General features: G+C 36.3%; 1 protein-coding gene across 6 annotated transcripts in view; it reads right to left on the reverse strand.

Annotated features, from left to right (window-relative positions):
• UBR5 (ubiquitin protein ligase E3 component n-recognin 5) overlaps positions 1-12481 on the reverse strand; it is a 152441-nt gene that overhangs the window by 32959 nt on the left and 107001 nt on the right. For all 6 annotated transcript variants that reach the window (XM_054498353.2, XM_054498352.2, XM_063669005.1 and 3 more), the window contains exons 25-37: positions 12165-12288; positions 11692-11789; positions 10748-10896; positions 10180-10271; positions 8922-9068; positions 8700-8818; positions 8490-8616; positions 8268-8397; positions 7244-7404; positions 6892-7131; positions 2724-2847; positions 1430-1541; positions 705-836 (exon numbers count right to left, since the gene is read on the reverse strand). In XM_054498353.2, coding sequence (XP_054354328.2) covers positions 705-836; positions 1430-1541; positions 2724-2847; positions 6892-7131; positions 7244-7404; positions 8268-8397; positions 8490-8616; positions 8700-8818; positions 8922-9068; positions 10180-10271; positions 10748-10896; positions 11692-11789; positions 12165-12288 — 1755 coding nt within the window. The remainder of the gene's footprint in view (positions 1-704; positions 837-1429; positions 1542-2723; positions 2848-6891; positions 7132-7243; positions 7405-8267; positions 8398-8489; positions 8617-8699; positions 8819-8921; positions 9069-10179; positions 10272-10747; positions 10897-11691; positions 11790-12164; positions 12289-12481) is intronic.

Below are 12481 nucleotides of genomic sequence, written 5' to 3' on the forward strand. Positions count from 1 at the left end.
ATGCCAGATTGTATTCAATAATCCACAAAACCCACCATAAAATAGTTTTTATTAGAAAATAACTTTTAAGCCCAGCTCTGTGGCTTAGGCAGGAGTGCAGTGGCACCATCTCGGCTCACTGCAGCCTCTGCCTCCTGGGTTCAAGCTATTCGTATGCCTCAGCCTCCTGAATAAATAACTTTTAGCTGGGTGTGGTGGCACATGCCTATAATCCCAACAATTGAGGAGGCTGAGGTGGGACGACTGCTTGAGCTCAGGAGCTCAAGACCAGCCTGGGCAACACAGCAAGATCCCATCTCTTAAAAAAAAAAATTAGTCCGATGTGGTGGCTTGCACCTAGTAGACCCAGCTACTCAGCGGGCTGAGGTAGGAGCTCAGGAGGTCAAGGCTGCAAAGAGCTCTGACTGCACCACTGGAACATCCAGCCTGGTGACAGAATGAGACCCAATTTAAAAAAAAAAGACAAGAAAATAAAAATCTTTTAAATAAACTTTAAAATTCATTCATTATTTAATAACCAGAAAAGCTGGAGAAAGAGTTATTAAAATAATACTTTCTTTTCTAATATCCAGAGAACAAGGATGAAGTTATAAAAATGCTTAGCTACCCTTGCGTGTATCACACAAAGTATGACCCAATCCATGCTGAATACACACACACAGCCTTAGCATGAGCAAGAAGGTAGTTGGGATAAGGCAACATACCTGCTTCTGAACCAGCAGTTGCTGCAGTGACAACGCTTCTGCGCCCACTAGCATTATCTTGGTTGCTGTGGTTACTTTCACTATCACTTTCTGTTTCAGCTGCTGCTAACAAGTCCAGCTCCATATCACTCCCTAAAACATACATTGAAATAAGAAAAAAGCACAAACTCACTATGGTTTAAAACAGGGTCTGATAAGCCAGAATATCATAAGGGTGGGAACTAAGAAGGCATAGGGGGTAGGAGTTGGGGAGAAGGGGAATGGTGTGAAAGAGAAGGGATAACTACTAAAATAAGACTAAGTAACTACTCAACCTTAGAAGAATGGCTAGGGAAATTACGGTAGTCAACAGACTAGTGCATCAGGGCAGTGCAGGGGAGGACTGAAAGTAAATATACAAGTTATTAGCATCTGTGTGTAATTATGGGTGATTTATTTTCCTTTTCTCTAATTTCCAAATGTTTCGTAATACGACTATGATTATTTTAGTTTTTAAAAGTCTTTTAAGAAACTGACTTAAACAAAAAGAAAAAAGGGAAACTATTTTATATATGTATTATATATAGCGCCTAAATTTTCTAAATAGATGCTACAGAAACCCTTGGCAGAAAATAAGTTGACCATTTCACTATACATTCAAATGAGGTGCCTCTCTGTATTTAATATCTGCCTTTAAAAGTACCTGATTTACTCATACTGAGTAATTTCTCAAATAACCTGCATACCGTCTTCATCATGCTCATCATGTTGTCCCTCTGCCTCAGCATTTTCTTCCCCATGTTCTTCCTGTTCATCATGATGATCCTCTTCTCCAGCCACACCCTCCACCACCTCAACCTAAATCCAGAATCTTATTTGTAGACAATCAAAGCTAGTTAACTAAAATGCAAAGATCCCTAACTATAGAGAATTTGAAATCATATATCAAGCAGTTTTGAAAATCTTCATTTGTTAGTGACAATTTGCTATCAAAAATTATATCCTGGCTGGGCACAGTGGCTCACGCCTGTAATTCCAACACTCTGGGAGGCCAAGACGGAGATGGGCGGATCACAAGGTCAAGAGATCAAGACCATCCTGGCCAACATGGTGAGACCCCCGACTCTATTAAAACTATAAAAATTAGCTGGGCATGGTGTGTGCCTGTAGTCTCAGCTACTCAGGAGGCGGAGGCAGGAGAATCGCTTGAACCTGGGAGGTGAGGGTTGTAGTGAGGCAAGATTGCACCACTGCATTCCAGCCTGGGGACAGAGCAAGACTCCATCTCAAAAAAATAAAAAAAATTATATCCAGAGATCCCAAAGTTTATTACTGAGAATGTACAGAACGCTCAGAAGTATAAAAATTATACTGGGGGCAGGGAGGAGAGAATTTACCTCACAAATATGTAGTATCCTCTTTCAAATACATTGTACAAAACTACTAAATTTTTCTAACATTAAGAATATCTTGGCCAGGCACAGTGGCTCACACCTGTAATCCCAGCACTTAGGGAGATTGAGGCAGGCGGATTACGAGGTCAGGAGTTTGAGACCAGCCTGACCAACATGGTGAAACCCCGTCTCTACTAAAAAATACAAAAATTAGATGGGTGTGGTGGTGCGCGCCTGTAATCCCAGCTACTCAGGAGGCTGTGGCAGGAGAATCACTTGAACCTGGGAGGCGGAGGTTGCAGTGAGCCGAGATCACGCCATTGCACTCCAGCTTGAGTGACAGAGCGAGACTCTGTCTCAAAAAAAAAAAAAAAAAAAACCAGAATATCTTTGCTGTTAACACTGAGAATATCTCCTCTTACTCCTTAAAGACAAGTTTGTGTCCAATTTCCTAATATCCAGTAAGTCACAAATTATTAAAATAATTTTACTATGTATAACTACAAATGAGAATATATAACAAACATCTACAAACTGGATGCAAATGCATACAGTAGTCTCAAGCTACTATTAATGTAATTTCTACTGACTACTCTTCTTTTCTCACAAAATAAAAGCTTTTTAAATCTACCACAATTAAAATCACCTCTTCCACATCTGCTGAAACAATATCATCCTGTTCTTCATCTCTGCCTCGAACAGGCTGTGATTGGCTGATGCGCCTCTGCTGTGGATTCCTGATGATGTAGGATGATTGAGACTGACTGGAGCTGTAAAGAATCAGAAGCTTATGAGTGTACTCCTGCCACAGCTCAGATATGCAACACATATTTTTATTTAACTCATTTATTACATGTGAGACACTTGCTAGGATGTGACTTTAAATCTGAGCTGAGAACTCTTGGAAACCAACAATACTTAATCTATAATATATCAGAAAATATAAATCTCAGAATATGTTTTTTTCTTTTTAAGTCATTTCAAATCTGTGTTGATGCACATATTTGTATGAGTCCATCCCATCGAAAAATTCTACAGGAAGATTTTTCCTCCTCCACCAGCAGTTCTATTTCCAAAAGCTCTGGTAGCACCATTTGTCCATTAACAGAAAGTGTTTAATAGAAGTGATCTAACTTTTAAGAGATCTGACATGATTTCTACTTTGAATGAGCTTATTAACTAATGACTTGCTGATGTGTGTGGGGAAAACATCAGTTCAAAAGCATGATTTTTAAAATAGTCATAACCAAAGGCAAAGTGGCAAAAGCTTCACTTCCCTAAACACCTGACTTGGAGACAACCAAGAAAAGACAGTTGACTGGATTATAAAAGGAAAAGGGCGAACCAGAAAATACAGCTTAAAATACAGGCCAGAAATCTGAAACTGGTGGCTAAATAACCCTGTCACCTATTATATATAGATTAAGAAACGGGGTAAAACATGTTGAAGTCAAAAGACCTTTTAAGTGATTGCACTGACAGGTTCTTTCCTATCTCAGTTGCTATGAGAAATGAGAATCAAACCAATTAGACCTGAGAGTTGACTGAAACACCATGCCTTCAAACAAACAGATAAGTAGTCTCAATATGATGTTTAACACTAGAACAATAAGTAACTGGTAAAACAGATCATGGATTACAAAAGTGGGAAAGGCTAAGAGAAAATCTGTAGAGATGAAAAAGGGTATTTCCAACCACTAAAGAGATTTCAACATTAAAACATAAAAGTCAGTACTGTGTGAAGCCACAACTAATGAGTATTTCTTTTTTAAAACAAACATCCTAGAAGAAACATCCACAACAACTATAGTCCCCTCAAAGTAGTTACTTTAAGAAGTTATGCACTTAGTATGTATAATACTGCCAAAATAGACTGGGTATAGTGGCTAATGCCTGTAGTCCCAATGTTTTGGGAGACTGAGGTGGGAGGATTGCTTGAGGACAGGAATTTAAGACCAACCTGGGCAACACAGCGAGACCCAATCTCTACAAAAACTTTAAAAAGAGTAATTTAAAAATACCAATACATAAAACATATTACAGTTGAACATCCCTTACTTGAAATGCTTGGAACCAGAAGTGTTTTGATCTTGGGTTCGTTTTTTGTTTTTTGTTTTTTTTTTAATTTTGGAGTATCTGCATTATATATATTTACCAGTTGAGCATCCTCAATCCCAAAATCCAAAATGTTCCAATGAGCATTTCCTCTGAGCATCATGTTGGTGCTCAGAAAGTTTCCAGTTTTGCAGCATTTCAGATTTCACATTTTCAGATTAGGAATACTCAACCCGTGTAACTCTCCAGTTAGTGTGACTTCAACTTTTTTCCCAACAGACTTGCTGGCACAATGAAGCACAACAATCCTGAAGCCTAGTCTAAAAAGCCCTGTTAATACACTTCTAAGTTTTGGGGACTTCTAGTTCCAGTAATTTGGCAGACTGCGCAGAGAAACCACTCTTGTTAGGGAACACATATATATGCTAGATATTAAAAAAGAAAAAAAAGGACAGCTGTGCAGGTGATAAAGAGAAACGATTGTACTGTATAAAGCTTGGAGAGACAAGTGCCACCATTTATCCCAAAGGGACCTATTGATGTCTCTTGGGCTAGGAGGGCTTCAAGGAACCACAGATTTCACATGAGAGTCTGGAGGCTAAGCAAAGGATAGAAAGTCATCACAGGAATCTCCTCTTCTGTCCCCCTCACATATATAAAGCTAAACATAAATCTTAAAAGGGCAACACCATGAAGGAGTGAAACAAAAAAATCATACCTCGAGAGACTTACCTATCTCAGCCATGAATAGATGCAGAATGGAAAAAGGTCTCTTTTGAGAACTTCTAACTACAAGTCTGCATTTTGGAGAGTTTTGGACTGCACTCTACACTATAAAGCCTGGTTCAGTGTTGGTTAACTGTGTGGTGGCTCAACACTATCAGCAAGCACCAAATAGTCTTCCTCTCTACTCTGCCATCTACTATTCAGGAGAATACAGAAAAAAAAAAGGAAGTATACCTGTAAAGACAAGTTCAGCGTCTAAACTTTAATTAGCTGTGTTACACTGGAGAAGTCGTCTAACTTTTCTGAGCCGTAGTTTCCCCATTTGACAAACTAGAATGATAGTGGTTATCTATGACATATTGGGAAAATTAAAACAGGTAATGTGTCTACAATACTTAGGAAAGTTCCTAGTGTGTACTAAAATTTCAGTAACTGTTAGTTACTGTTATATGAGAGACACAGAAATAAAGTAGAAACAGATTATTTATTAAGAACATAACAAGAACATTTTCAAGAGGTGGAAAGAAGCAACAGAAAAAGCTACTCTTAAGACTTCACACTCAATGGGGTGATATACACCTTCTATAATCCAACACAAGTGAAATCCCAGAGAATGGTCTAGTCTATGTTTTTCAACTTAAGACATCCTTGGAACACTAGTCAAAATACACCCTTTATGGGTAAGAACGTACTGTACTATAATAAACAACTTCTAACAGTTGAAGAAAACATTAGCACTATTTCTTGATTATCACATGAGATCTCCTTCTGGGAAGATTTAGGAAGTTGCCTCAAGAAACAAGCAAAGGGAATGGAATAAAGAGAGTTTAAGAGTATGTAATACTTTAATAATGAGACTAAGGACAAGATGACACAAAATCTTGAAACTTAGTAGGAACAGTTTCATGGGCAGTGTTTAGAGATGAGATGATCCCAAAATCTGTTCAACAGCCATCAATTTTTTATGTTCCAGAACAAGATCAAGGGAAGGATACTAAGAATTCACAAAGTAATACCACTTAAGTAACTAATGAGTTCCTCACAGGGTATCAAGATCAGGAAAATCATACAGAGTCCAAGCAGATCTCACTAGCAGAATCATTTAATAATGGGATAGATTTGACAAGTCTGAAGATACACAGCTTGATTTATAACAGTTTTCAACAAGTCCTGGAGGTATATCAGTATCAAGGATACTATGGGAGAGCTCTGTCAGACAAAACTGGATTTAGATTAAAGGGACACCTGACATTAAAGGAAAAATTGGGACACATATACTAGCATATAGGAGAATAGTGAGAGCAGATATTCAATACCAACCCAGATCAAATCCAAGCATAACAACTTGGGAACTATCCCAAACACTAGAGCAGGCCATCCTTATTAACAGAGATGTTTTCCAGAAAAGGAGGAAAAGGGTCTTTAGATCCTAAAGGTCCTTATTAAAACATCATCACACATGCACATGGTTATAAAATCAGACTTGAAAAAACAAAATACACTAAATATTTGCCAAAGATCTATAGCATTATTACTGAAAAGTCTGGCCCCTAAACCAGCAGAATTGGCATCACCTGAGAACTTGAAAGACCTATGAAGTTAGAGGCCCCACCTCAAGACCTCTAGAGTGGGCATCTATATTTTAATAAGAGCCCCAAGTCATTTTCATACACATTAAAGTTTGAGAAGCAGTGTGCTAAAGGACATCGGAAAGTTTTAAGTTGCTCAACATCCTGATTCAACAAGCTTACAGTGTAATTAGGCAAACTATCAAACAAATAGAAAAGATAAATGAAACTTAAGAACAAATAATCTTATAATTAGAAACATTTATAATGGAGTTATTTTAGCCCTGTCCTTGATAATACAGTTGTTGTAGAAAAATATTTAAAATTCCGGCTTTCTGGTTGTTATTTACGTTACACAAATGATCATGTACACCACCTGAGTGCTTATGCAAAGGTTTTAGGAAGTCAAACACGACATTTCCAGAGAAAGGATTAATCGGAATCTGTTTCCTGGTAGCATGTTACCTGCTAGACTGATCAGATGATGGTCGTGGTGGTAATGGTTCCACTGAAAATAATTCTTCACTGCCCTGCATGGCATCTATGCTAGTACTAGCCAGGGTAAATGGTGCAGTTGGACGAGCAATCCCCATTCTGACAGGAACAATCAGTGACTCTGCTACATTGCACAATTCTTCCACAGCATAAGGTAACAATGCTTGGAATACACGCTTGCATTTTCCAATTGGCTGTGGAATAAAGTTGCTAGAAAAAAAAAAAGAGAAATATAAGCAATCTATCTTTTCATATACATAAATCACTATCACAAAAACAGTGTGAAAATGTTATCTAAACCAAAATCAAAAGGATGCCGTACTTTTTCTTTTTGGATGAAGCCATTTCCACGCTCAGAATAACAAAAACTCTTGCCACTGAACGTAGAAACCTCATTGTCACAGCAATAGCTTCTTCTCTACGTCCAGGTGTATATTTGTTTTGGAGTTCTTTCACTAGCGTACCTAGTAGAGTATCTAAAAGCTTTAAAAAATTATATTCACTCTATTAATGTTAAGATACTTCATAAGATATTTAGACATTCATAAAGTTATAAGTTCTAACATTTTTAAAGTATTAACATTTCATAATAAAATCTCAAAACAAATTTAACCAAAACATTTACAAGGTCAGTTTATGAAATATACCTGCCAATGTGCTTGACATACAGTGAGTCCTAAATGTATGATTTCTTATTTTTTGTCCCATAGTCCTCAGTATATCAACTAATATTTAGAAGAACAATACCAAATATATGAAATCAGAGGAAGAATATGTTTAACTCAGTCTGGGGCACTTTCCAAAACAGCAAAGCAGACTCAAATATTTATATGAATAAATTCATAATCCCATCTCCCTCATGGAACCATTATTACTTTCTCTTCTCTTTTCTGTGCACAGCTTCTTGTATAAATATTAGCTACAGAGAACACCCAACTTTCACAGTTTGGTGTTTTTTTTTTAATGTTACTTACAATACGATTTATTTTTAAATTGCTGCATCATATTCCAGTAAGTGGTCAGGCTATAATTTGATTCAAGATTACACTATTATTGGGCTGATATTTTTCTGTTTTTAAATTTTACATTATTCTGTGACATGCCTTTATTTTTCTCACATCGTAAATTATTTACTTATGACAGGTTCTGAGGGCACTAATAGTTTTATGGTTTTCCAGAGAAAGGAACAGATGCAATGCCACCCCATCCCTATCTGAGTGTGTTATTACCATAACCTCATTAGCACTGGATCTTAAGGTTTAAATTCTTTTCTAGTTTCACAGCAAAGAAGAGTACTTGAAAAACATACTTTTCATGTACTTGTAATACACATTCAAAGAACTTACCAAAATATCTGCTGTACACTTAACTATAAGGCAATGAGTGAAACAGTCCAGCCGAATTGTGCCACTTTGCTGATTGAGGTATACTTGCTCTTCTGGCAAAAGATGGCCTATTCTACTGCTGGCACTAAGACTTGAGGAGAAAGGAAAGACAGAATGAACTGTAAAAGGTCTACACTAACGTAGGAAATACATAAATCTAAAAAGGTTTTAATGAATACATACGGGTCTTTATTCTCCTGCGACCCAAACATAATCATAGATTTCAAGGCATTCCAGTCCTGTAGAACACGCTCCAATGCAAGCTGGGCAAATCTTGGAGGCTCTAAATCATGATCAGGCATATCTGAATCTAAAATGAGAAAGAAATAGTGACCAAAACAAAAATAAAACATATTGCTTCCCACAAGTGTCATAAATGTCTAATTAACTCACCTTCAGGACTGGCTGTTTTTCGGTTACGATCTTCCCTGATTCGAGGTGGCCTGTACTGACAATGCTCCACCGTCTGCCTTGCGACTGTCTGTACTAAGAATAGTAAGAGGTGCTCTCCCCTGCAAAACAGAATGTTGTCGTGAGAAGGGAGGCTGAAAAGCTACTCAGGTGTGCTGCGCTCTTTTGATTTAACTTATTGTACGTCCCAAAAATCCCACTTGCCTGCTGTTTGGCAGAGTAACCAGATTAGTAGCAGTGAGCAGGCGATAAAGTAGATCAAGACGAGCAGATTTCTGTCCAGCAATAAGAGTTTTACATTTACATTTCTCCCAACAATCACAGTAGGCTGTTGGTGATGTCCGTTTGAGTCTACAGAGAATTTACACACAAGTACAAAAACTGAAATTTTTTAAATATACAAAGGTTTATGTTGACATTATGAAGGTATAACTCACTGAAACCAGAAAGAGCCCTTGTTAATTTCTAAATGCAAAGTGTAACTGTCAAAGCTTATATAACAAGAAGGATTACTTGGTAGTAATGACATCTATAAAGCAACACGGAATTCCTATGAGAAGAGGTACTCTAAGGTATAGTCACTTTTGGAATCTCTTCCCTAATTCCCAATCCAGTTCAAGTGGTCCTCCTATATGACCTAATGAACCCTGTAACCCTATGGGCAGATATTTCTTACTTGTGGCCTCTGATAGGGTTGTGAACACTGTCAGGACTATTCGCCACCACGCTGGCATCTAGTACACTTGGCAAACAATCAATAACAACAGATTATCACACTTTTAGGTGCTTAAAATAAGGAAAACAAAAAATACCAACCAGAATTCTTTTAATATCTATTAAAATTTTTCACTTGTCTTATACAATTACTTAATGGTATGGTAGATGGTTTTTACAGTCCAATTCTCTATTATAACATTTGTAGCCATTTATACTGAAGTCTCTATCCATAATCCTAAAACACCACAGATGTTGGTGCTAGGTATTTCATTGCTTCTCAGGTCTGTGAAAACCAACAGAACTAGCTGTGGTAACTGTTGCTGAATGAAAGACTTGCATTTAGTTTAAGACACAGTCCAAACATTCACCATGATTTCCTCTAGGCCTATGGCAATTTTCTCCTAGTATACTCCACTACAGGGGGCCTGAGACCTCTGCTGCATAATACACTCAGGAACATTCTGTAGATATACTTCTCAAAAGACTAATCTGATCCTAGTTACAATGTATAATCACCTACTTTTATTTAAAGAGGGCAATGTTAGAACTAGCAAAGAAACCAAACATTTCACAGTATACTTTAAATCAAGAATCACATCATTATACATAAACTGACTTAAACAAGGGAAATGTAACCTCATGCTTTCTGAATTAAAACATGACTTAGTACAGATTATTTCCATACAGCAATATAAATCTAAACAGCTTATAATATTAAACTAAATAAAACCAGAATTGTACTCACTTGCAATCATGACCTTTATGACAAACCCTTGCACATTCCGTACAACAACAAAGTGACTCCAGCAAGCCACAAGTTCGACACTCAAAAATATCCTAAAATTAAGAGTGTACTTTTAAAGGAATAATTATAAGTATGCACATATCTCATCATAATAATTATTTCTGGTATCTTCTAAAACAATTCAATCTCAACAAACAAAATTAATGTGCTTTGGAAAACTAGGACTTATAAAGGGCTACAGCAAATATACAGTTTGTAATATACAAATAGAAATATTACCAGTAGAAAAAAATAATTTGTATCACCCCCAAAAAGGCACTGTAGTTATAAAATCTGTATCAATATTTGTGGATCAGATTATACTACCCAGTGAAAATTTCGAATTTTCATGGTATGCCATATTTAAGTGAGCAATCGGCTCTTTTGCCTCATTTACTTAGGAATTAAATCAACTTTCTTCACATCAGACTTAACAATTCCAAAGCTGCAGACTGTAAGTCTAGTGATAGTCATAGGGAAAAAAGACACAAAGATATGATTAATACAGGAAAATGTAAAAATAACTTACCTGGTTAATGTGCTCTGCTCCAGTCCATGTAAAACTGCAAGTGTCATTACAACATAAGACATATAAAGGAGAGTCATCAGGGTTGGTACCTGATGGGCAAACCATTCCCATGAATACATCTTCCTCTTTTTCACTTGAGGATACTTCAGCTAAAAAAGTAAGAACATAGCAGTTCATCTTTCAGGAAAGGACTTAATTAGCCACCCATTTTCTTCAACTGGAAAGCCTTAGCATATATACAATATAAACCAGAAATTATATATCAATTTTAAAAAGTGATATACAAAGACGACATGCAAAGAAATCTAACCAACTCTGGAACAATATAAAGTAAAGCATAATTACATCATACCCACATATGATGCCAATACAAACACACTATACATCAGCCATCTGAATCCTTAGCTCTGTTTCAGGCAGTTAAGACTCAAGTCCTGGCTCTATTTAGCAAATTATAGACCATCTCATAAACTATTTATCAGTGTTTTAAAAAGATAACTACTTTAAACTTTCAAAGGCTGGAAGGTAAGAATTGATACTCCTTAATGCTTTCTATTTAGCAGGAATTCTAAGTCAGAAATAACAACAAGACATCTGTCTATTATTCTGTAAAGTTATATCACTTAACACCAATTAACTACCAAGAGGTTCTATCAGTAATCCATCTTATTTTCCAAAGCTGTTACACTGTTCATTACGGAGTATTTATTTTTAAATCAATAAATTTATATCAGCTGTTTTTTGATAGAAAGTTGGAAGATACAGTACACTTGAAGGAATAATAAACACATGAATTTCATACACACACACATCTTGATCATTTCCAACCAATTGTATCATTTACATATATAGAAATTCAGTCTGAATAATTATAATATATGTACAGAAGAGAATCTATCCAAACTGAAAAATATGTAACTCATTTAGGATCTGAAATAAATTACCTTTTGCAATTTTCTGAGCAGTTTCTAAGATGGTAATTGCAGCAGGATAAGCTCGGCCACTTACAGCTGACATAAATGGGGTCATCCCTCTTGCATCCCTAAAATAAGAAAAATTATACGTAAAAATATTAATTACTACTTATTTTCCTTCCTGATTATAAAATAAATGTTCACGATAAAACAAAAAACTAAATTTTGTTTTAGTCTTTCACATATAAATATACACCTCAATCAAACTAACATAAAAGCCAGTTTGTATTCATTTAGTGTACATTACATGATGTTGAGATGGACTCTTTCACTCAACAGAGCTTAGTAGTAGAGGGAATATCATGCTAGATTCTGATAAATTGTTTTAAATTTACATAAGTATTGTCCATATAGTGTAAGATATAGTGTAAGAAGATAAACTTTAATAGTAAAAGCCAAGCTAAGCTAAATCTTCACATGAAAAATATATCAAATCCTCTTACTTGGCAGAAAGAAGTTCTCGTAGATAGGGCTGGAGAACCACACTGTCACATAACAATTTTAATATAAAATGAGCATTCGCCTTTCGATCCTTGGATTCTACTACAGATGGCTCTGTGGAAGGACCTGTAATTAAGCAGATCCATTTGGTACAAAACAAGAATGAAGAAGACACAGTAAAAGAATATTCTGGGCTACCCTGCCTATGGGGCACATAAGCACATAGATAATAGGGCACACTGCCTATGGTGTAGCTAGCCCTGCTCTGCAAGGAGCAGTTACAGTTTTTTTTTTTAAAGAATATGCTGGAATAATATAT

This window comes from Pongo pygmaeus, chromosome 7 (assembly GCF_028885625.2).
Source record: "Pongo pygmaeus isolate AG05252 chromosome 7, NHGRI_mPonPyg2-v2.0_pri, whole genome shotgun sequence".
In the NCBI taxonomy this organism is placed as follows: Eukaryota; Metazoa; Chordata; class Mammalia; order Primates; family Hominidae; genus Pongo; species Pongo pygmaeus.